Source organism: Scyliorhinus torazame, chromosome 8, assembly GCF_047496885.1.
Source record: "Scyliorhinus torazame isolate Kashiwa2021f chromosome 8, sScyTor2.1, whole genome shotgun sequence".
NCBI classification, from domain to species: Eukaryota; Metazoa; Chordata; class Chondrichthyes; order Carcharhiniformes; family Scyliorhinidae; genus Scyliorhinus; species Scyliorhinus torazame.
In genome coordinates this window covers 159,107,692-159,131,333 of record NC_092714.1, presented here as the reverse complement: position 1 = coordinate 159,131,333, position 23,642 = coordinate 159,107,692, and the positions used below count along the sequence as shown (strand labels likewise).

Sequence of the window (23,642 nt, the reverse complement as noted above, 5' to 3'; positions counted from 1 at the left end):
CGTCCGGGTACCCCATCCGGGCCAGTGGCTTTCCATGGGTTTACCTTCGAGAAGGCTGCTCTGACGTCTGCCATGGTGACCTCGGATACAAGTTCATCATTGTTAGAGAGTTTAAAAGAGTTAGAATGAAGTTTTAGAAGCATAGAACGAGAATAAAAGATAGAATTAGAGGGTATGCTGGGCACAGCTTGCAAGAAGTCGCCTCGTTCCGGCGCTATCTTTTTGCATTCCCCAAAGAATGAAAAGAGGGGGAAGAAGAAATGTTTACCTAGGGAGCAAAATACACAGGATGCTGGAAGTCCAAACTCAAACCAGAAAATGCTGGAAATACTCAGTCGGTCTGCATAATTTCTGGAGAGAGAAACAGGCATCCGCTCACGCCAACTGGATTCTCTGGTGACGCGGCAGTGAATGGGAGATTTGTCTGAGCGCCAAATTCTTCATCCTCGCTCGCAGCGGTAGCAGCGCACACTGGGATTGGAGAATCGCGGCCAATGTTTTTGGTCAATGACCTTTCATCCGACCAAACGCAAACTGTTTCCCTCACCACAGATGCTGCTAGATCTGTCTGACATGAAGTGACCCACCAGGAGCAATGGGGGAAGCAGATCACAAATGTGCGTACCCCAAAGTAAGGGATCTGCAGTGGCGCGGTAGGGAGGTCCATCCTGCAACTAACTGACCACGACTCACTCTGGGCTTCATGCTGATCCACATCCTAATGGTTAAATGGTATGGGGAAACGTGGTAGTAAATGATAAGTGAATGTAATTAAGCACAAGCTTGGATATGGGCAGCAGATTTTTGTATGAACTGAAGGTTTTGAAGAATGGAATATGAGATTCTGGCTAGACATTAACTGGGTAGCTAAGTCTAGTTAACAAGGGTGTGGGTGAAGGTTTCCATGCAATCCATTGCAGAGCTATTAATTATTTTACCAATAATGCATTTCCTCAAGATTATTTAGTATGTTTAAAAAGGAGTTGATGTGGTGCAGCGGGTAACGTCCCTGCCTCTGCGCCAGACCCTCCAGGTTCAAGTCCCACTTCAGGACTTGATGATCAAGGAAAGTGCGTTCATACCGTGACCACACGGGTAAAAGAGTATTCTTCCAACACATGCCAATGGATCAGGAGTGGCAGAGATTCCTGGTCAGCAAAGTGATAGAAAGATATTGGAGTCGCTACCATCACTATTTATAGCTCCAGGCTACATGCATGTAAAAGTAAATGTTGGGGTGGGGTAGGAAGAGGGGGAAGTGGAAGATGAGAATGAGAAAGAGCCTAGTTGGTTCAGTTAACTGGATGGCCAATATTGTTCAGGTTGGTGCCAACAGCACAGAGTTCGATCCCCATTCTGGCAGGGGCCGTTTCAGGAACTACCTCCTTGCCTTGTCCTGTGGTGGAGGTTTTGCACAATGGGTCGGGTGTGCCTTTGGCAGAAAACCCCAGAAGTAGTATGTTTAATATGCTGCAACAATTGTCACTTTTTCAATCTCTCAAATAGTTTGGCTTCACTAAAACCATGCTCTACATCTTACCTGTAACCTACGGTTTGCAATGTGAGGGTGCTTAAATGACAAAAATTCAGCACACGAATCACCATCTCTACTGTCAATGAACTCTAGAACCTAATAAAGCAACAAGCAAATAATGATAAATGTAAGAATACCAGGAGCACTTATATGGAGCAATTATACACAATTAATGAAAGTATTCACATGCTAACAGTACATGTACATGCTCATTAATTTCCAACAAAACAGAGTGAAGACTCTGTGTAACCTCAACTCAGTGACCTCACTAATCTCTACAAATGATGGCATTTCTTTTTGCCAATAGCTCGTGGTCGAATTACCTGTTGTAAATACTGATTCACCGTGATGTGTGCCATTTCTGACAGTGCGAAGTGCAATGGTTCAGACGGCGACAATGCAAAGTAGCCCAAGATATCTGAGACATAGGAAACAAAAAAAAATCAAAGATATGATTTTAGGAGGCATATTTATTTAATTAATTGGTATCTGTTAAATTAATAGAATAATATCTGCCACTTTTTTGATAAAGTACATGGAATCCATGTATACTCGTTTTATATAGGAGCCGCTTCAAGTTATTGATGTTGTCATGTAAGTGATGATTGGGGTTTCAGTGTAACCATTGCAGGGAGAGAGCACTGAGCAGATCTGAGTACAGACGTGCAGCCCTGATTGACCAAGACCCTTTCTGCATCATCATTCTTGACCTCGACATCTCCTCTGGTCTAAGTCAGAGCTCGAAACTCTTGTCCATTGTTCGAGTCATAGAATACAGAAGAGGCACTTTGGCCCATACAGCTGCTGCAAGAAGTCCAAGTACTTCAAAAGTTCCTGGCATTTTTTTTATGGACCTATGCAACTGAATCCCCAAGTCTCTTTGGACAGCCACTGTACCTGATCTCTTTCCTTTTAGAAAGTACTCTGCTGCATCCTTTTTTGGTCCAAAATGGATAACCTCACATTTGCTTACATTAAATTCCATCTGCCAGAATTTTGCCCATTCAACTAGTCTGCCAATATATCCTTGCAATGTTATTGTATCATCTGGGCTGTCTCCAATGCCACCTAACTTTGTACCATCTGCAAATTTGGATATATGACTCTCTCTGCCATCATCCAAGTCATTAATGAATAGGGTGAATAATAGTTACCTCCTGCCAATTAGAGTAATTATCCATTATCCCCACTCTCTGTCACTTGCCACTCAGCCAATGTCCTAACCATGTCAATAGTTCGCCCTTAACTCCATGGCCTTCCACCTTTGTTAACAGTCTCTTATGTGGGTCTATAGCAAATGCCTTCTGGAGGTCCATATAAATGACATCCATAAGCATTCCCCTGTCCATTACCTTAGTCACCTCTTCAGAAAATTCAATAAGATTAGTCGGGTGTGACCTTCCTTTCATGAATCCAAGCTAGATCTCCCTGATAGAGCAACATTTTTCAAGGTGTTCAGTTACTGATTATAGACTCCAGCAATTTCCACACCACTCTCCCTACAGATGTTGCCAGACCTGCTGAGATTTTCCAGCATTTTCTCTTTGGTTCCCACCACTGATGTTTGGCTAACCAGTCTGTAATTCCCTGGTTTTCCCCTTCTTGAAATGTGGAGCGACATGTGCAATTTTCCAATCCAGAGGGACCAGTTCTGAATCTAGAGAACTCTGGAAGAACATGGTTAGGCACCTACAATGTGCTCCCCTACTTCCTTTAACACCCTCGGATGGAAACCGACAGATCCTCGGGATTTTTCACTCTTTAGTTCTATTCATTTCCTAGTTAGTGATGTTGGATGGAACTGGTTATAAGCTCCCACCATACATTTCCTATCGGGCGAGCCCTTAATAGAGTAATTCATATTCCATGAAGCCCACATGGAGATCTATTTACAATCCTCTGTGGCCACCATAAAGCAGCATCACTGTAAATGTTCTCTGAACCCTTCCAGTGCCTCTATATCCTTTCTATAATTTAGCAATCAAAACTGTATATAGTTCTGATAAGTGTGGTCTTACCAAGGTTCAAGACAGGTTTAGAGAATAACGTCCCTAGTTTAGAATTCTATCCCACAGAAACTACTGAAGACAAAAAATGCTGGAAAAACTCAGTAGGTCAGGCAGCGGCTGTGGAGAGTGAAACAGAGTTAACATTTGTCATCAGAATCTGATGGGCAGAACAATAAGCAAATAAACTATTATTAGACAGCAGTAAATTAATAAACTCTCAGATATTGGGAAAATCAACAAGGTACATACCAACAATTCTATATACTCATAAGGCACAGGTAGCAGTGGCTGTATATAGAGCAATAAACCCAGCAATTTGTCAATGAAGCACTAAGTGACACTGAATTCAGGACTCGCAACAACGCAGAATCGCCGAGCAGAAGCTTATAGCCAAGTTCCGCACACATGAGTGCGGCCTCAACCGGGACCTGGGATTCATGTCGCATTACATTCATCCCCCACCATCTGGCCTGCGAAATCCTACCAACTGTCCTGGCTTGACACAATTCATACCTCTTTAACCTAGGGTTACCCCATCTCTGGATCTGTAAAGATTTAATCACTTGCTAATGCTCGCATTCCAAGTATTGTCTGGCATCTTTGAATTTGTCTACACATATGTTTCTGGAACATACCTCTTCATTCACCTGAGGAAGGAGCAGCGCTCCAAAAGCTAGTGACATCGAAACAAACCTGTTGGACTTTTAACCTGGTGTTGTAAGACTTCTTACTGTGCTCACCCCAGTCCAACGCCGGCATCTCCACATCATGAATAAATAGGCAGAGAAGTAGGCACACTAAGAAATCAATGGCTTAATTGTTCAACAGACATCAGACAATTAATACTCATTTCTGAGTTATATCATCACTGCTTCCTATCTCACCATTAACTGTCTTTCACGTGATTAACTATCAGTTTATTTTTCAAAGTACTATGAATGAGTATACAGTAAAGGTTAAAAAATCAAAAGACTCTTGCTAAAGATGTTTTTTGGCTTTCGGAAAGCACTTGTATGGTATGGTAATGGGACAGTAAATAAACTCCCCTCCATGATAATCCTCAATACTCCCTATACACATACAACTGTATGATGCCGGCGTTGGACTGGGTTGAGCACAGTCAGAAGTCTAACAACACCAGGTTAAAGTCCAACAGGTTTGTTTCAAACACTAGCTTTCGGAGCACTGCTCCTTCCTCAGGTGAATGAAGAGGTCGGTTCCTGAAACATATTTATAGACAAAGTCAAAGATGCAAGACAATGCTTTGAATGCGAGCATTTGCAGGTAATTAAGTCTTTACAGATCCAGAGAGAGGGGTAATCCCAGGTTAAAGAGGTGTGAATTGTCTCAAGCTAGGACAGTTGGTAGGATTTTGCAAGCCCAGGCCAGATGGTGGGGGTGAATGTAATGTGGCATGTTTCTGCAACCTACCTATCTCTTAATTCACCTGAGGAAGGAGCAGTGCTACGAAAGCTAGTGATCTGAAACAAACCTGTTGGGACTTTAACCTGGTGTTGTAAGACTTCTTACTGTACACACAACTGTGACAGCTTCAAATTCCTAGGTGTGTACATCACCACCAATCTGTCCTGGTCCACCCACGTCGACGCTACAACCAAGAAACCACAACAGCGCCTATCCTTCCTCAGGAAGCTAAGGAAATTTGGCATGTCCACATTGACTCTTACCAATTTTTACAGATACACCAAAGAAAGCATCCTATCTGGCTGCATCACAGCCTGGTACAGCAACTGCTCGGCCCAAGATCGTAAGAGACTACAGAGAGTCGTGAACACAGCCCAGTCCATCACCCGAATCCGCTTCCCATCCACTGACTCTGTCTACACCTCTCGCTGCCATAGGAAAGCGGGCAGCATAATCGAAGACCGCTTGCACCCGGGGTATTCACTCTTTCCAAATTCTTCCATTGAGCAGGAGATACAAAAGGCTGAGAACACGCACTGACAGATTTAAAAACAGCTTCTTCCCCACTGTTACCAGACTCCTGAATGACCCTCGTATGGACTGATCAGATCTCTTCAAACATCTTCTCTACCGAGCAAGATGTATGCTCCTGTATACTCCTGAATGCTTCACCTGATGCCTGTGTCTATGTATTTACATTGTGTATTTATGTGTGCCTGTATTTTTTTCATGTATGGGATGATCTGTTTGGACAGTAACCTTTGGGCGGAGTGAAGCTGGAGGGTGAGGAATTCTTGGATCAAGACAGCATTCAGTTCCTATAATAAATAATCAGTCCTATTTATATCTGTGCTATAAATTTTGACATAAAATTATCTCCCACCTTTGAACCTCAATGCACTTGGAACTTTATTAGGCTCTCAAATCCTTGGGTGGGATGCCACTGGAAATAATAATAATTGTTGGAGGGCATTTTACGATACTGGACTATGATATAAAGTATAGGTCGCCTTGAAACTACATTTTTGCTCCTATATTACTTTTGAATAGTCTGATGAGACAAAAGGTACTCATTGACTCTAAAGACACAAAATGGCTGAACTAGCCACATTCCTGAACAATAAATTACAAACTGTGAAAACTACCTCAGGAGAACAGCTTCCCAGAACAAGAAATGCTGTGTGTCCTTGATAAGCCCAAGGACCCCAGCTGTAGACAGGACATCATTGTTAGTTTTGAATGACTTCTGTATGATGTTAGGGGCGGGTAAGTCAACACCCACTTTAACCATATATGTGATAACTGGGATGCTAGGAAAATTGATTGACTGCATGTAATGAAGTGTGACTCGATTATAGAACAAGAGCAAAGAACAAAGAAAAGTACAGCACAGGAACAGGCCCTTCGGCCCTCCAAGCCCGTGCCGACCAGGCTGCCCATCGAAACTAAAATCTTCTACACTTCCTGGGTCCGTATCCCTCTATTCCCATCCTATTCATGTATTTGTCAAGATGCCCCTTAAATGTCACTATCGTCTCTGCCTCCACCACCTCCTCCGGCAGCGGGTTCCAGGCACCCACTACTTTCGGTGTAAAAAAACTAGCATCGTATATCCTCTCTAAACCTTGCCCCTCGCACCTTAAACCTAAGCCCCCTAGTATTGACCACTCTACCCTGGGTAAAAGCCTCTGATTATCCACTCTGTCTATGCCCCTCATAATTTTCTAGAGCTCTATCACGTCGCCCCTCAACCTCCTTTGTTCCAGTGAGAACAAACCGAGTTTATTCAACCGCTCCTCATTGCTAATGCGCTCCATACCAGGCAACATCCTGGTAAATCACTTCTGCACCCTTTCTAAAGCCTCCACATCCTTCTGGTAGTGTGGCTACCAGAATTGAACACTATACTCCAAGTGTGGTCTAACTAGGGTTCTATACAGCTGCAACATTGGATTTACAGTGCAAAAGGAGGCCATTCAGCCCATCGAGTCTGCACAGGCTCTTGGAAAGAGCACCCGACCCAAGGTTTACACCTCGGGCCTATCCCCATAACCCAGTAACCCCACCCAACACCAAGGGCAATTTTGGACACTAAGTAATTTAGCATGGCCAATCCACCTAACCGACACACCTTTGGACTGTGGGAGGAAACCGGAGCACCTGGAGGAAACCCACGCATACACGGGAAGAATGTGCAGACTCCGCACAGACAGTGACCCAAGCCGGGAATCGAACCTGGGACCCTGGAGCTGCAATTGTGCTATCCACAATGCTACCGTGCTGCCCCCCACAATGCTACCGTGCTGCCAATATGACTTGTCAATTCTTATACTCAATGCCCTGTCCAATGAAGGCAAGCATGCCATATGCCTTCTTGACTACCTTCTCCACCTGTGTTGCCCCTTTCAGTGACCTGTGGACCTGTACACCAAGATCTCTCTGACTTTCAATACTCTTGAGGGTTCTACCATTCACTGTATATTCCCTACCTACATTAGCCCTTCCAAAATGCATTACCTCACATTTGTCCAGATTAAACTCCATCTGCCATCTCTCCGCCCAAGTCTCCAAACGATCTAAATCCTGCTGTATCCTCCGACAGTCCTCATCGCTATCCGCAATTCCAACAACCTTTGTGTCGTCTGCAAACTTACGAATCAGACCAGTTACATTTTCCTCCAAATCATTTATATATACTACGAACAGCAAAGGTCCCAGCACTGATCCCTGCGGAGCACCACTCGTCACAGCCCTCCAATTAGAAAAGCAACCTTCCGTTGCTACTCTCTGCCTTCTATGACCTAGCCAGTTCTGTATCCACCTTGCCAGCTCACCCCTGATCCCGTGTGACTTCACCTTTTGGACTAGTCTACCATGAGGGACCTTGTCAAAGGCCTTACTGAAGTCCATATAGACAACATCCACTGCCCTACCTGCATCAATCATCTTGGTGACCTCCTCGAAAAACTCTTATCAAGTCAGTGAGACACGGCCTCCCCTTCACAAAACCATGCTGCCTATCACTAATACGTCCATTTGCTTCCAAATGGGAGTAGATCCTGTCTCGAAGAATTCTCTCTAGTAATTTCCCTACCACTGATGTAAGGCTCACCGGCCTGTAGTTCCCTGGATTATCCTTGCTACCCTTCTTAACAAAGGAACAACATTGGCTATTCTCCGGTCCTCTGGGACATCACCTGAAGAGAGTGAGGATCCAAATGTTTCGGTCAAGGCCTCAGCAATTTCCTCTCTAGCCTCCTTCAGTATTCTGGGGTAGATCCCATCCGGCCCTGGGGACTTATCTACCTGAATATTTTTCAAGGCGCCCAACACCTCGTCTTTTTGGATCTCAATGTGACCCAGGCTATCTACACACCCTTCTCCAGGCTCAACAGCCACCAATTCCTTCTCTTTGGAGAATACTGATGCAAAGTATTAATTTGGCACCTCACCCATTTCCTCTGGCTCCACACATGGATTCCCATGCCTGTCCTTCAGTGGGCCAACCCTTTCCTTGGCTACACTCTTGCTTTTTACGTATGTGTAAAAAGCCTTGGGATTTTCCTCAACCCTATTTGCCAATGACTTTTCGTGACCTCTTCTGGCCCTCCTGACTCCTTGCTTAAGTTCCTTCCTACTTTCCTTATATTTCACAGCCTTCTAGCCCTGACAAATGCCTCCTTTGTATTTTTGACGAGGACTACAATATCGCTCGTTATCCAAGGTTCCCGAAATTTGCCGTATTTATCCTTCTTCCGCACAGGAACATGCCGGTCCTGAATTCCTTTCAACTAACAAGTGAATGCCTCCCACATGTCAGATGTTGATTTACCCTCAAACATCCTCCCCCAATCGAGGGTCTTCAGTTCCCGCATAATATTGTTATAATTAGCCTTCCCCCAGTTTAGCACATTCACTCTTATCCTTGTCCACCAGTACTTTAAAACTTACTGAATTGTGGTCACTGTTACCGAAATGCTCCCCCACTGAAACATCTACCACCTGGCCGGGCTCATTCCCCAATACCAGGTCCAGTACCGCCCCTTCCCTAGTTGGACTGTCTACATATTGTTTTCAGAAGCCCTCCTGGATGCTCCTTACAAACTCTGCCCCGTCCAGGCCCCTAGCACTAACTGAGTCCCAGTCAATATTGGGGAAGTTGAAGACTCCCATCACAACCACCCTGTTGTTTTTACTCGTTTCCAAAATCTGTCTACCTATCTGCTCCTCTATCTCCCGCTGGCTGTTGGGAGGCCTGTAGTAAACCCCCAACATTGTGACTGCACCCTTCTTATTCCTGATCTCTACCCATATAGCCTCGCTGCCCTCTGAGGTGTCCTCCCATAGTACATCTGTGATATTCTCCCTAACCAGTAGCGCAACTACGCCACCCCTTTTACATCCCCCTCTATCCCGCCTGAAACATCTAAATCCGGGAACGTTTAGCTGCCAATCCGGTCCTTCCCTCAACCAGGTCTCTGTAATGGCAACAACATCATAGTTCCAAGTACTAATCCGAGCTCTAAGTTCATCTACCTTACCCCTAATACTTCTTGCATTAAAACAGATGCACTTCAGGCCACCAGACCCGCTGTTTTCAGCAACAGCTCCCTGTCTGCTCTTCCTCAGAGCCACACTGGCGCTATTCCCTAGTTCTCCCTCAATGCTTGCTGAGAAGGGGAGTGAATAACAGGTAAGTTCTTTCTTTCTTTTTCTTTTTTTTATCTAGAGGGGATGGCAGGGAAGGTAGTGCAATGTTCCTCCTGCAGAATGTTTGAGGCGAGGGACGCCGACAGTGTCCCTGCTGATTTCATCTGTGGGAAGCGCACCCATCTCCAGCTCCTCAGAAACCGTGTTAGGGAACTGGAGCTGGATGAACTTCGGATCATTTGGGAGGCAGAGGTGGTCATAGATAGAAGCTTCAGGGATGTAGTTACTCCGAAGAATAAAGTTAGATGGGTGACGGTGAGAGGGGCTGGGAGGAAGCAGTCAGTACAGGGATCCCCTGTGGTCGTTCCCCTTAGTAACAAGTATACCGCTTTGGATACTGTTGGGGGGGGGGGGGGGGGGGACTTACCAGGGGTAAGCGATGGGGTGCAGGTCTCTGGCACAGAGTCTGTCCCTGTTGCTCAGAAGGGAAGGGGGGAGAGGAGTAGAGCATTAGTCATTGGAGACTCCATAGTTAGGGAGATAGATAGGAGATTCTGCGGGAACGAGAGAGACTCGCGGTTGGTGTGTTGCCTCCCAGGTGCCAGGGTGCGTGATGTCTCGGATCGTGTTTTCGGGATCCTGAAGGGGGAGGGGGAGCAGCCATAGTCGTGGTCCACATAGGTACCAACAACATAGGTAGGAAAAGAGAGAGGTATGTCTGGCAGGAATTCAGGGACCTAGGGTGAAAACTTAGATCTAGCACAAACAGAGTTATTATCTCTGGGTTGTTACCAGTGCCACGTGATAGCGAGACGAGGAATAGGGAAAGAGAGGAGTTGAACACGTGGCTACAGGGATGGTGCAGGAGGGAGGGTTTCAGATTTCTGGATAATTGGGGCTCATTCTGGGGTCGGTGGGACTTCTACAAACAGGATGGTCTACACCTGGACCAGAGGGAAACCAATATCCTGGGGGGGGAAATTTGCTAATGCTCTTCGGGAGGGTTTAAACTAGTTCAGCAGGGGCTTGGGAACCTGAATTGTAGCTCCAGTATACAGGAGGTTGAGAGTCGTGAGGTCATGAGTAAGGTTTTAAAATCACAGGAGTGTACCGGCAGGCAGGACGGTGGTTTAAAGTGTGTCTTCTTCAATGCCAGGAACATCCGGAATAAGGTGGGTGAACTTGCGGCATGGGTTGGTACCTGGGACTTCGATGTTGTGGCCATTTTGGAGACATGGATCGAGCAGGGACAGGAATGGTTGTTGCAGGTGCCGGGTTTAGATATTTCAGTAAGCTCAGAGAAGGTGGTAAAAGAGGGGGAGGGGTGGCATTGTTAGTCAAGGACAGTATTACGGTGGCAGAAAGGACGTTTGATGAGGACCCGTCGATTGAGGTAGTATGGGCTGAGGTTAGAAACAGGAAAGGAGAGGTCACCCTGTTAGGGGTTTTCTATAGGCCTCCGAAAAGTTCCAGAGATGTAGAGGAAAGGATTGCAAAGATGATTCTGGATAGGAGCCAAAGCAACAGGGTAGTTGTTATGGGGGACTTTAACCGTCCAAATATTGACTGGAAACGCTGTAGTTAGAGTACTTTAGATGGGTCCGTTTTTGTCCAATGTGTGCAGGAGGGTTTCCTGACACAGTATGTAGATAGGCCAACGAGAGGCGAGGCCGTATTGGATTTGGTACAGGGTAATGAACCAGGACATGTGTTAGATTTGGAGGTAGGTGAGCACTTGGGTGATAGTGACCACAATTTGATTACATTTACTTTAGTGATGGAAAAGGATAGGTATATACCGCAGGGCAAGAGTTATATCTGGGGGAAAGGCAATTATGATGCGATGAGGCAAGACTTAGGATACATCAGATGGAGAGGAAAACTGCAGGGGATGGGCACAGTGGAAATGTGGAGCTTGTTCAAGGAACAGCTACTGCGTGTCCTTGATAAGTATGTACCTGTCAGGCAGGGAGGAAGTGGTCGAGCAAGGGAACCGTGGTTTACTAAGGCAGTCAAAACACTTGTCAAGAGGAAGAAGGAGGCTTATGTAAAGATGAGACATGAAAGTTCAGTAAGGGTGCTCGAAAGTTACAAGTTAGCTAGGAAGGACCTAAAGATGGAACTAAGAAGAGCCAGGACGGGACATGAGAAGCCTTTGGTAGGTAGGATCAAGGATAACCCTAAAACCTTCTATAGATATGTCAGGAATAAAAGAATGACTAGGGTAAGAGTAGGGCCAGTCAAGGACAGTAGTGGGAAGTTGTGCTTGGAGTCTGAAGAGATAGGCGAGATACTAAATGAATATTTTTCGTCAGTATTCACACAGGAAAAAGACAACGTTGTCGAGGAGAATACTGAGATTCAGACTGCTAGACTAGAAGGGCTTGAGGTTCATAAGGAGGAGGTGTTAACAATTCTGGAGAGGGTGAAAATAGATAAGTCCCCTGGGCCGGATGGGATTTATCCTAGGATTCTCTGGGAAGCTAGGGAGGAGATTGCTGAGCCTTTGGCTTTGATCTTTAAGTCATCTTTGTCAACAAGAATAGTGCCAGAAGACTGGAGGATAGCAAATGTTGTCCCCTTGTTCAAGAAGGGGAGTAGAGACAACCCCGGTAACTATAGACCAGTGAGCCTTACTTCTGTTGTGGGCAAAATCTTGGAAAGGTTTATAAGAGATCGGGTGTATAATCATCTGGAAAGGAATAATCTGATTAGACATAGTCAACACGGTTTTGTGAAGGGTAGGTCGTGCCTCACAAACCTTATTGAGTTCTTTGAGAAGGTGACCAAACAGGTGGATGAGGGTAAAGCAGTTGATGTGCTGTATATGGATTTCAGTAAAGCGTTTGTTAAAGTTCCCCACGGTAGGCTACTGCAGAAAATATGGGAGCATGGGATTCAGGGAGATTTAACAGTTTGGATCAGAAATTGGCTAGCTGGAAGAAGACAATGGGTGGTGGTTGATGGGAAGTGTTCAGACTGGAGTCCAGTTACTAGTGGTGTGCCATAAGGATCTGTTTTGGGGCCACTGCTGTTAGTCATTTTTATAAATGACCTGGAGGAGGGTGTAGAAGGATGGGTGAGTAAATTTGCAGATGACACTATAGTCGGTGGAGTTGTGGACAGTGCGGAAAGATGTTACAAGTTACAGAGGGACATAGATAAGCTGCAGTGCTGGGCTGAGAGGTGGCAAATGGAGTTTAATGCAGAAAAGTGTGAGGTGATTCATTTTGTAAGGAATAACAGGAAGACAGAGTACTGGGCTAATGGTAAGATTCTTGGCACTGTGGATGAGCAGAGAGATCTCGATGTCCATGTACATAGATCCCTGAAAGTTGCCACCCAGGTTGATAGGGTTGTGAAGAAGGCCTATGGAGTGTTGGCCTTTATTGGTAGAGGGATTGAGTTCCGGAGTCGGGAGGTCATGTTGCAGCTGTACAGAACTCTGGTATGGCCGCATTTGGAGTATTGCGTGCAATTCTGGTCGCCGCGTTACAGGAAGGATGTGGAAGCATTGGAAAGGGTGCAGAGGAGATTTACCAGAGTGTTGCCTGGTATGATGGGAAGATCTTATGAGGAAAGGCTGAGGGACTTGAGGCTGTTTTCATTAGAGAGAAGGTTAAGAGGTGACTTAATTGAGCCATACAAGATGATCAGAGGATTGGATAGGGTGGACAGTGAGAGCCTTTTTCCTCGGATGGTGATGTCTAGCACGAGGGGACATAGCTTTAAATTGAGGGGTGATAGATATGACAGATGTCAGAGGTAGGTTCTTTACTCAGAGTAGTAAGGGTGTGGAATGCCCTGCCTGCAACACTAGTGGACTCGCCAACACTAAGGGTATTCAAATGGTCATTGGATAGACATATGGACGATAAAGGAATAGTGTAGATGGGCTTTAGAGTGGTTTCACAGGTCGGCGCAACATCGAGGGCCGAAGGGCCTGTACTGCGCTGTCATGTTCTATGTTCAATGCTTTCACCTTCTGACCGATTGCTCCAGTACCCACCCCCCTGCCATACTAGTTTAAACTCTCCCGTGTGACACTAGCAAACCTCGCGGCTAGGATATTTATGCCGTTCCAGTTTAGACGCAACCCGTCCTTCTTATTCAAGTCACACCTGCCCCAGAAGGTCTCCCAGAGGTCCAGATAACGGAAACCCTCCCTCCTACACCAGCTGTTTAGCCACGTGTTTAGCTGCTCTATCTTCCTATTTCTAGCCTCACTGACATGTGGCACAAGGAGTAATCCCGAGATTACAACCCTTGAGGTCCTGTCTTTTAACTTTCTGCCTAGCTCCCTGAACTCCTGCTGCAGGACCTCATGCCCCTTCCTGCCCATGTCATTAGTACCAATATGTACAACGATCTCTGCCTGTTTGCCCTCCCCCTTTAGGATGCCCGCAACCCGTTCAGAGACATCCTGGACCCTGGCACCAGGGAGGCAACATACCATCCTGGGGTCTCTTTCATGTCCACAGAAGCGCCTATCTGTGCCCTTTACTATAGAGTCCCCTATGACTCTTGCTGTTCTTCGCTTTGACCCTCCCTGCTGAACACCAGTGCCACTGCTCTGGCTGCTGCTGTTCTCACCGGGTAGGCTACCCGCCCCCCCCCCCCCCCCGACAGTATCCAAAGGGGTATACCTGTTCGAGAGGGGGACAACCACCGGAGATTCCTACACTGACTGCCTGCCCCTTCTGGTGGTCACCCATTTCTCTGCCTGCACCTTGGGTGTGACCACATTTATATAACTGCTATCTATGACGCTTTCTGCCACCTGCATGCTCCTAAGTGCATCCAACTGCTGCACAAACTGAACCATGCGGTCTGTGAGGAGCTCTAGTTAGAACATAGAACATAGTGTGCAGAAGGAGGCCATTCGACCCATCAAATCTGCACCGACCCATTTAAGCCCTCACTTCCACCCTATCTCCGTAACCCAATAACCCCTCCGAACCTTTTTTGGTTTTGGTCACGAAGGGCAATTTATCATGGCCAATCCACCTAACCTGCACGTCTTTGGACTGTGGGAGGAAACCGGAGCACCCAGAGGAAACCCACGCAGACACGGGGAGAAGGTGCAAACTCCGCACATTGACCCAGCGGGGAATCGAACCTGGGACCCTGACGCTGTGAAGCCACAGTGCTCTCCACTTCTGCTCCGTGCTGCCCAGTTGGGTGCCCACGTAGTTGGGTGCACTTTCTGCAGATGAAGCCATCCAGGACGCGAGAAGCCTCCCCGACCTGCACCCCTCTAATTGACAGTGCGTCAATTAATTAGTAAATTAAATTAAAAAAAATTTTTTTTTGAAGTTACTGTTAACTGTATGTTTAGTGCTGGGAGAGGTGAGTGCACAAAAGGTGTGGCAGGAGTGCCTTTAGACACGGAGTGCTGATTGGAACAGAGTGCATCTGAGTTTAGGTGAGTGACTGAGTTCGGGCGAGTGGCGAGAGAGGGCTGTGTTTTTGTTGGTGTTCGGGTTTATCCTTGAGGTTATATTAAAAAAATATATATTATTTAAATTAATTAACTAATTGAATATGGCTGGACAGGTGATGTGCTGTTGCTGTATGATGATGGAACTGGTGGATCCCATTGAGAGCGTCAGTGACCACATTGCAGCAAGTGTTGGCTGCTCGAGGAATTTCGGCTCAGAATTGATGAGCTGGAGACCGAGCTGCACACACTGCGGCACATCAGGGAGGGGGAACATTACCTGGACGTTTTGTTTCAGGAGGCAGTCACACCCGGTAGAATAAGTTCTGTTAATTCGGACAGTTGTCAGGGACAGAGTGGTGTGACTGCAAGGGAGGCAGGTAGGGGGATCCTGAGTTTAGGAGTTGAGGGGCCTCAGCACTTTCTCCGTGTGGATGAGGAAGAGGGCTGTAGGGAGGATGCGTTGCCTGACCACTGCACCGTGGTACAGGAAGCCATTCAAGAGGGGGGAGCAAAAAGACGTCACATAAGTGGTAGTTGTAGGGGATTCTATAATTAGGGGGATTGATGGCATCCTTTGTAAGCCAGATCGAGAGTCCCGCATGGTATGTTGCCTGCCCGGTGCCAGGATGAGGGACATCTCTGATCGGCTTGAAAGGATTTTGGAGAGGGAGGGGGAGGATCCAGTTGTTGTGGTCCACGTTGGGACTAACAACATAGGTAAGACTAGGAAAGAGGACCTGTTTGGGGATTATCAAACACTCGGGACTAAATTAAAGAGCAGGTCCTCCATGGTTATAATCTCTGGATTACTACCCGAGCCACGTGCCAATTGGCATAGGGTTGAGAAAATTAGAGAAGTTAACACGTGGCTAAAGGAGTGGTGCGGGAAAGAGGGATTCCATTTCATGGGGCATTGGCATCAGTACTGGGGCAGGAGGGACCTGTACCGTTTGGATGGTCTTCACCTGAACCATTCTGGGACCAGTGTTCGAGCGAATAGGATAAATAGGTTGGTCACAAGGACTTTAAACTAGCACGTTGGGGGGGGGGGAAGGGAAGTGTAAAGCTATGGACAGTATAATGGTTAATGGAGATCAGGGCAGCAGGTTACGTGACAGTTTATTATGACGAGATATGGGTTCAAAGACAAGGAAAATTAGGAGAAAGGGTAAGAGGAAAAATTATTTGCAAAAAGTTACTGATCAAGGTGTTAGGATTCATAACAAAGACATAAAAAACTGCATAAGTGTACTTTACCTGAATGCTCGTAGTATACGAAATAAGGTAAATGAGTTGATGGCGCAAATCATCGTGAATAACTATGATTTAGTGGCCATTACTGAAACATGGTTAAAAGATGGTCACGACTGGGAGTTAAATATACAAGGGTATCAGACTATACAAAAGGATAGAATGGACGGTGGTGTAGCTTTGTTGTTTAAGGATGGCATCCGGGCAATAGTAAGGGATGATATTGGTGCTATGGAGGACAAGGTTGAATCAATTTGGGTGGAAATCAGGAATAGTAAGGCGAAAAGGTCACTGATAGGAGTAGTCTATAGGCCACCAAATAGTAACAGGATGGTAGGGCAGGCAATAAGCAAAGAAATAACGGACGCATGTAGAAATGGTACAGCGGTTATCATGGGAGATTTTAATCTGCATATCGATTGGTTTAACCAGGTTGGTAAAGGCAGCCTTGAGGAGGAGTTCATAGAATGTGCCCGGAATAATTTCCTGGAACAGTATGTAATGGAACCTACAAGGGAACAAGCGGTCCTAGATCTGGTCCTGTGTAATGAGGCACGATTGATTAATGATCTCATAGTTCGGGATCCTCTTGGAAGGAGCGACCACAATATGGTGGAATTTAAAATACAGTTGGAGGATGACAAGGTAAAATCAAACACTAGTGTTTTGTGCTTAAACAAAGGCGATTACAATGGGATGAGAGAAGAACTAGCTAAGGTAGACTGGGAGCAAAGACTTTATAGTGAAACAGTTGAGGAACAGTGGAGAACCTTCCGAGCGATCTTTCACAGTATTCAGAAAAGGTTCATGCCGACAAAAAAGAAAGACGGCAGAAAGGGGAAAAAATCGACCGTGGATATCTAAGGAGGTGAGGGAGAGTATCAAATTGAAGGAAAAAACATACAAAGTGGCAAAAATTAGTGGGAGACTAGAGGACTGGGAAGTCTTTAGGGGACAACAGAAAGCTACTAAAAAAGCCATAAAGAAGAGTAAGGTAGACTATGAAAGTAAACTGGCTCAGAACATAAAAGCAGATAGTAAAAGCTTCTACAAATATATAAGACAAAAAAAGAGTGGCTAAGGTAAATATTGGTCCTTTGGAAGATGAGAAGGGAGATTTAATAATAGGAGACGGGGAAATGGCTGAGGAGCTGAACAGGTTTTTTGGGTCAGTCTTCACAGTGGAGGACACAAATAACCTGCCAGTGACTGATGGAAATAAGGATATGATAGGTGAGGACCTTGAGATGATTGTAATCACTAAGGAGGCAGTATTGGGCAAGCTAATGGGGCTAAAGGTAGACAAGTCTCCTGGCCCTGATGGGATGCATCCCAGAGTGTTAAAAGAGATGGCTAGGGAAATTGTAAACGCACTAGTGATAATTTATCAAAATTCACTAGACTCTGGGGTGGTCCCAGAGGATTGGAAAGTAGCAAACGTGACACCACTGTTTAAAAAAGGTGGTCAGCAGAAAGCGGGTAATTATAGGCCGGTAAGCTTAACTTCGGTTGTAGGGAAAATGCTGGAATCTATCATTAAGGAGGAAATAGCGGGGCACCTGGAGGGAAATTGTCCCATTGGGCAGACGCAGCATGGGTTCACAAAGGGTAGGTCGTGTCTGACTAATTTGGTAGAATTTTTTGAGGACGTTACCAGTGCAGTAGATAACGGGGAGCCAATGGATGTGGTATATCTGGATTTCCAGAAAGCTTTTGACAAGGTGCCACACAAAAGGTTGCTGCATAAACTAAAGATGCATGGCATTGAGGGTAAAGTGGTAGCATGGGTAGAGGATTGGTTAACTAACAGAAAGCAGAGTGGGGAGAAATGGGTGTTTCTCTGGTTGGCAACCTGTAACTAGTGGGGTCCCTCAAGGATCAGTGTTGGGCCCGCAGTTGTTCACAATTTACATAGACGATTTGGAGTTGGGGACCAAGTGCAATGTGTCAAAGTTTGCAGACGACACTAAGATGAGTGGTAAAGCAAAAAGGGCAGAGGATACCGGAAGTCTGCAGAAGGATTTGGATAGGTTAGGTGAATGGGCTAGGGTCTGGCAGATGGAATTCAATGTTGCCAAGTGTGAGGCTATCCATTTTGGGAGGAATAACAGCAGAATGGATTATTATTCAAACAGTAAGATGTTAAAACATGCTGCTGTGCAGAGGGATCTGGGTGTGCTGGTGCACGAGTCGCAAAAAGTTGGTGTGAAGGTGCATGGTGATTAAGAAGGCTCATCGAGTTTTGTCTTTCATTGCTAGAGGGATGGAGTTCAAGACTAGTGAGGTTATGCTGCAATTGTATAGGGTGTTGGTGAGGCTGCATCTGGAGTATTGTGTTCAGTTTTGGTCTCCTTACCTGAGAAAGGACATATTGGCACTGGAGGGAGTGCAGAGGAGATTCACTAGATTGATCCCAGAGTTGAGGGGATTAGATTATGACAAGAGGTTGAGTAGACTGGGACTGTACTCATTGGAGTTTAGAAGGATGCGGGGGGATCTTATTGAGACATATAAAATTGTGAAGGGAATAGATAGGATAGATGCGGGCAGGTTGTTTCCACTGGTCGGGGAAAGCAGAACTAGGGGGCATAGTCTCAAAATAAGGGGAGGTAGATTTAGGACGGAGTGTAGGACGAACTTCTTCACCCAAAGGGTTGTGAATCTCTGGAATTCCTTGCCCAGTGAAGCAGTTGAGGCTCCTTCTTTAAACGTTTTTAAGAAAAAGATAGATGCCTTTCTAAAGAATAAAGGGATTCGGGGATATGGTGTACGGGCCGGAGAGTGGAGCTGAGTCCACAAAGATCAGCCATGATCTCATTAAATGGCGGAGCAGGCTCGAGGGGCCAGATGGCCTACTCCTGTTCCTAGTTCTTATGTTCCACACGGACAGTAACCCAGAGCCGGGATTGAACCTGGGACCTCGGCGCCGTGAGGAAGCAGTGCTACCACTGCGCCACCATGCTACCTAAATTACAAAATATAGTTGATTGATTGTATGGAAATGAAAATACAACTAATTCCGCCCCTTGAATCTGTATATTAACCCGTGTGAGCCTTAGCTCAAGTGAGAAAAGGTGCTGTCAATAGGCTGCGGAATCTTAGGCCTTTCCTCCCAAAATTCTGATGTAATAAACTGCTTTTTAAAAAAAACTTATACTCAGGCCTTCGTGTGAATATTTTCACCTCTGACGATAATCTTTATTGTCACAAGTAGGCTTACATCAACACTGCAATGAAGTTATTGTGAAAACCCCAAATCGCCACATTTCGGTGCCTGTTCAGGTACCCAAAGGGAGAATTCAGCATGTCCAATTCACCGAACAAGCACGTCTTTCGGGACTTGTGGGAGGAAACCGGAGCACCCGGGGGAAACCCACGCAGACACAGGGTGAACGTGCAGACGCCACACAGACAGTGACACAAGCCGGGAATCGAACCTGGGAGCCTAGAGCTGTGAAGCAACAGTGCTACCCACTGTGCTACCGTGCTACCCATTATTACCTAGTAAATAGAAAATAATACAACAGAATAGTAAACAGTGAAACACACAGGATATAGGAATGATAACAAGGATATGGACCAGTTACCAATCGGTCCTTGTCGGTATCAATAATTCTATCCCCACAACAAACTGTTCCCTTTCAGATTCTAATGCCCCACTTCCACGGCCACTATCAGAGACTGGACCAATTTGTAACCTTGGTATCTTATTCAACTCTGAACTGAGCTTCTGAACGCATATCCTTCTCATCTCCAAGGCCACCTATTACATCTCCATTATTTTGCTAATTGCTTAATATTCAACTCCATCATTGCACTAATTTTTTGTAATCCCTCCAAGCTTCAACACATTTGGTTCACAAAATTTTCATCAAAGTCTTTGTTAAACATATACTTGATTATTTCAACATTCTCCTGGCCATCCTCTAAAACTCTGTTGTGTTGCCCATGTCCTTACTGCACTAAATCCAGTTCATCCATCACCCTGTGCTAACTGAAGTATATTGGCTCCCTGATCTGGCAAGACCTTGATTTTAAAGGTGTCATGATATTCAATCTCTCCATGATCTTGCTCCTCCCCAACTCTTATTTTCTCCAGGCACACAATGTTCCGAGGACTCAACAGTCCTCCAATTTTGGCCTCTTTTGCATCCGTTAATTTCTTCATTCACCACTTCTGCTGCCAAAATACTGGGATTCCCTCCAGAAATCTATCCACCTCCCTTTTTCTTTCTTTAGGATAGTCCATAAAATGAACCTCTTTGATCAAGCTTCTATTCACTGTCCTCCTCTCTGTGTCACAGACTTGGTGTCTGACTGAGCTCCTGTGGAGGTGTAAGATATAAAACACAAGCTTGCATGTACTTTACCCTCCACATCAGCAAATACTTGCCAACCTGTTCCAATAATCCCCAGACGCATCCCCCCACCCCCCTCGTTCCACTGCCCCCAAACATTTCTCTTCATCTATGATTTTGACATCATTCCTAGGAGAACCATAAACTGAGGGACTAACAAAAATATCATGACACTGGCTCGGGCAGGGTAGCACCTGATGCCTGGGACCCCTCAATACAAGCAGCGTCTGCTGCGGCTTTCAATCTCGATCCACAAGTGGGGTGCCGGTGTTGAACTGGCAGCAGGAGTTTAACTGTCTCTCTGACTTTGGGCCTGGCCTGTGGTTCTGATAACAGGATCATAGAACGCTCACAACAGAGAATGCAGCCATTTGACGTGATGTAATCATATTCAGAGAATAATTCAATTCTTTTCAAACTACGATTGAGTCTGCCATCACCACACTCTCGATAATGCATTCCAGATATTTATTTTTTGAATTTAGAAGACCCAATACTTTTCTTTCCAATTAAGGGGCAATTTAGCATGGCCAATTCGCCTACCCTGCACATCTTTGGGTTGTAGGAGTGAAAGATATGCAGACACGGAGACAGTGACCCGGGGTTGGAATCGAACCTGGGTCAGCTGTGTGAGGCAGCAGTGCTAACCACTGCAGTGCCACCCATTCCAGCTCTTAATCACTCACTACGTTGAATGATTTCTCCTCAGCCACTGTTGCTTATGACAAATTAACTTCAATCAGTTCCCCCTCATTCTTGATCCTTCCACCAATGTGAAGTTTCTCCTGATCTACTCTTTCCAGACCCATCATGGTTTTGAATGCGTCGATCAAATGATCTCTCAATCTTCTCATCTCCAAAGAAAAGTTATAACATCTCAAAATTATCTTCATAACTGAAGTTCCTCATCCCTGGAACCATTTTCATGAATATTTTCTGCCCACTCTCCAATGCATTTGCATTCTTCCCTAAGTGTGGCACATAGGACTGGATGCAATATCCAACTGAGGCCAAACTCATGTCTTACACAAGTTTAATGTAACCTCCTTGCTTGCATACTCCATTCCCCTATTAGTAAAGATACTGTATATTTTTTAAACCACTCTCCACTTGCCTGGATGAGTGCAGTTCCAACAATGCTCAGGAAGCTCAACACCATCAAGGACAAAGCAGTCCACTTGATTGGCACCGCTTCCATAAACATTCATTCTCTCCACCACCAATGCACAGTAGCAGCTGTGTACCATACAAGATGCACTGCAGGAACTCCTTGGACAGCACCTTCCAACCCACGACTACTATCACCTAGATTAAGGACAAGGGCAGCAGGCACTGTCACTTAGATGTCTCCAAGCATTCACTTAAAAACGTATCACTTTTAATTCACTGTGGCCACCTGGAACTCCCTCCCTAACAGCACAGTAGGTATACCTACACCACATGGAGCAAGAATTAATGAAAACAAACCAGTCTTGCCACCTTCGTTGACTAATGTACCAATTCATCCAAGTAGGATTACTGTGATTATAAGTATTCCTGGAGGATTCATCATGAAGTGCACCCACACTCCAACCATTCGGCCAACACATTCCTGTTAGACATTTTCTGTTTAAACCAACGAGAAAGTAAAAAAAACTCATTCCCCATTTGGCGAAACGGTCCTTTCTTCCCCCAATTGAAAACACAAACAGAATACTGCAGATGCTGGAAATCTGAAGTAAAAACAGAAAATGCTGGAAAACTTGTAGCCCTGACATTTGTAGCGAGACAGAGAGCGCGAGAAAAACAGGCCGAAACTTTCCTGTCCTTCCCACTTGACAGGATCTTCTGGTTCTGCGGAAAGCAAACCCCGCCCGTAGCGCGTTCCCCGTCGACGAAAGGAGAGAGGCTGAGAAAACCCCCCGTAGATATTGCGGGACCGGAAGATCCCACCTCCTGTCAATGGTGGGCTGCTTCCACTGCCAGAAAATAGGCCGTGGGGCGACTGAAAAATCCCAGCAAGAGTTAATGTTTCGAGACCATGATGACTCTTGTGTGGAACTTAAACATTCTCATATCTGAATTGAAATCTTAAAAGAAATTGTGGAAAAAAAATCTTATTTTAATGTCCAGATAGTTTTTCTGCAGGGTTGCACATAGCAGATTGATCTTTAATTCCTGCAGAGTTGCTTACCGCCACAGCCAGCTCCCATTGAGAGTTGACTCTTTATTTTCTAATTTCTCTCCATGTTTCTCTCACCTACCTCAGGCCCTGGTCTTCCCAGCGGAAGTTCCCGTCTCCAGGGTGAAAGGTCGCTGCATCTATTTCCGGTCTGGCAGGGCCCGCTGCTCTGTCCGCGCTTCGCGGCTGCCGGCCCTCAGGACAGAGCGCAGGCTTCCTGCGGCCGGGTCCACTCGCCGGGGACTTTGTTTGTCTCTCCCTCCCGGCTGATGCTGCGGCCGGCGGCTCCCTGTGAGGATTCCCCTGAGGAGGAGCGGCTGGCCGCCGCTGATGCGAGTGACCGCGAACATCCCAAGAAGAGAGTGCGGGTGTCGGAGGGGGCCGAGGCGGGGAACCGCTCCTCAACCCCGGGGAAAGCGGTCTCCCCGCAGGGCGGCCACGGCAAGAGGTGGCTGCGGGGCGCGGCGCTGGGAGAGGCTGAGGCTCCGGCCCGACCCGGGGACCAGGCTCAGGCCCCTATGGCGGAGGAGGGACAGCGGCTTCTGCGGAAAGCCAACTTCTCGGCGCTGCTCGGACACACGAACGGCTTGAGCAGAGCGGCGGTCCCCGGAGCAAAACCGGCCGCTTCCAGGAAACTGCTGATCAAGAACTTCAAAGGTTAGTTGGAGGCCCACCCGCCCCCCCCCCACCCCCACCCCCCCCACCCCCACCCCCCCCACCCCCCCCCCCCCGCCCCCCCCCACCCCCACCCCCCCCACCCCCCCCCCCCGCCCCCCCCCCACCCCCACCCCCCCCACCCCCCCCCCCCCGC

The 23,642-nt window shown here is 46.4% G+C and overlaps 2 protein-coding genes across 13 annotated transcripts in view; one reads left to right on the top strand and one right to left on the bottom strand.

The window, feature by feature from the left end:
- Positions 1–23,064, bottom strand: part of pcid2 (PCI domain containing 2) — a 146,669-nt gene extending 123,605 nt beyond the window's left edge. For 4 of the 9 annotated variants that reach the window (XM_072514457.1, XM_072514458.1, XM_072514460.1 and 1 more), the window contains exons 1-3: positions 22,844–22,946; positions 1,858–1,952; positions 1,541–1,630 (exon numbers count right to left, since the gene is read on the bottom strand). In XM_072514457.1, the coding sequence (XP_072370558.1) occupies positions 1,541–1,630; positions 1,858–1,952; positions 22,844–22,862 (204 nt within the window). In that variant the 5' untranslated portion in view covers positions 22,863–22,946. Of the gene's footprint in view, positions 1–1,540; positions 1,631–1,857; positions 1,953–22,843 lie in introns of all 9 variants that reach the window. The other 5 variants (XM_072514462.1, XM_072514464.1, XM_072514459.1 and 2 more) reach the window with 4 other exon arrangements.
- Positions 23,065–23,100: 36 nt separating this feature from the next.
- The window catches only part of LOC140428224 (cullin-4A-like), a 195,504-nt gene continuing 194,962 nt past the window's right edge, over positions 23,101–23,642 (top strand). For all 4 annotated transcript variants that reach the window (XM_072514450.1, XM_072514449.1, XM_072514448.1 and 1 more), the window contains exon 1: positions 23,101–23,488. In XM_072514450.1, coding sequence (XP_072370551.1) covers positions 23,101–23,488 — 388 coding nt within the window. The remainder of the gene's footprint in view (positions 23,489–23,642) is intronic.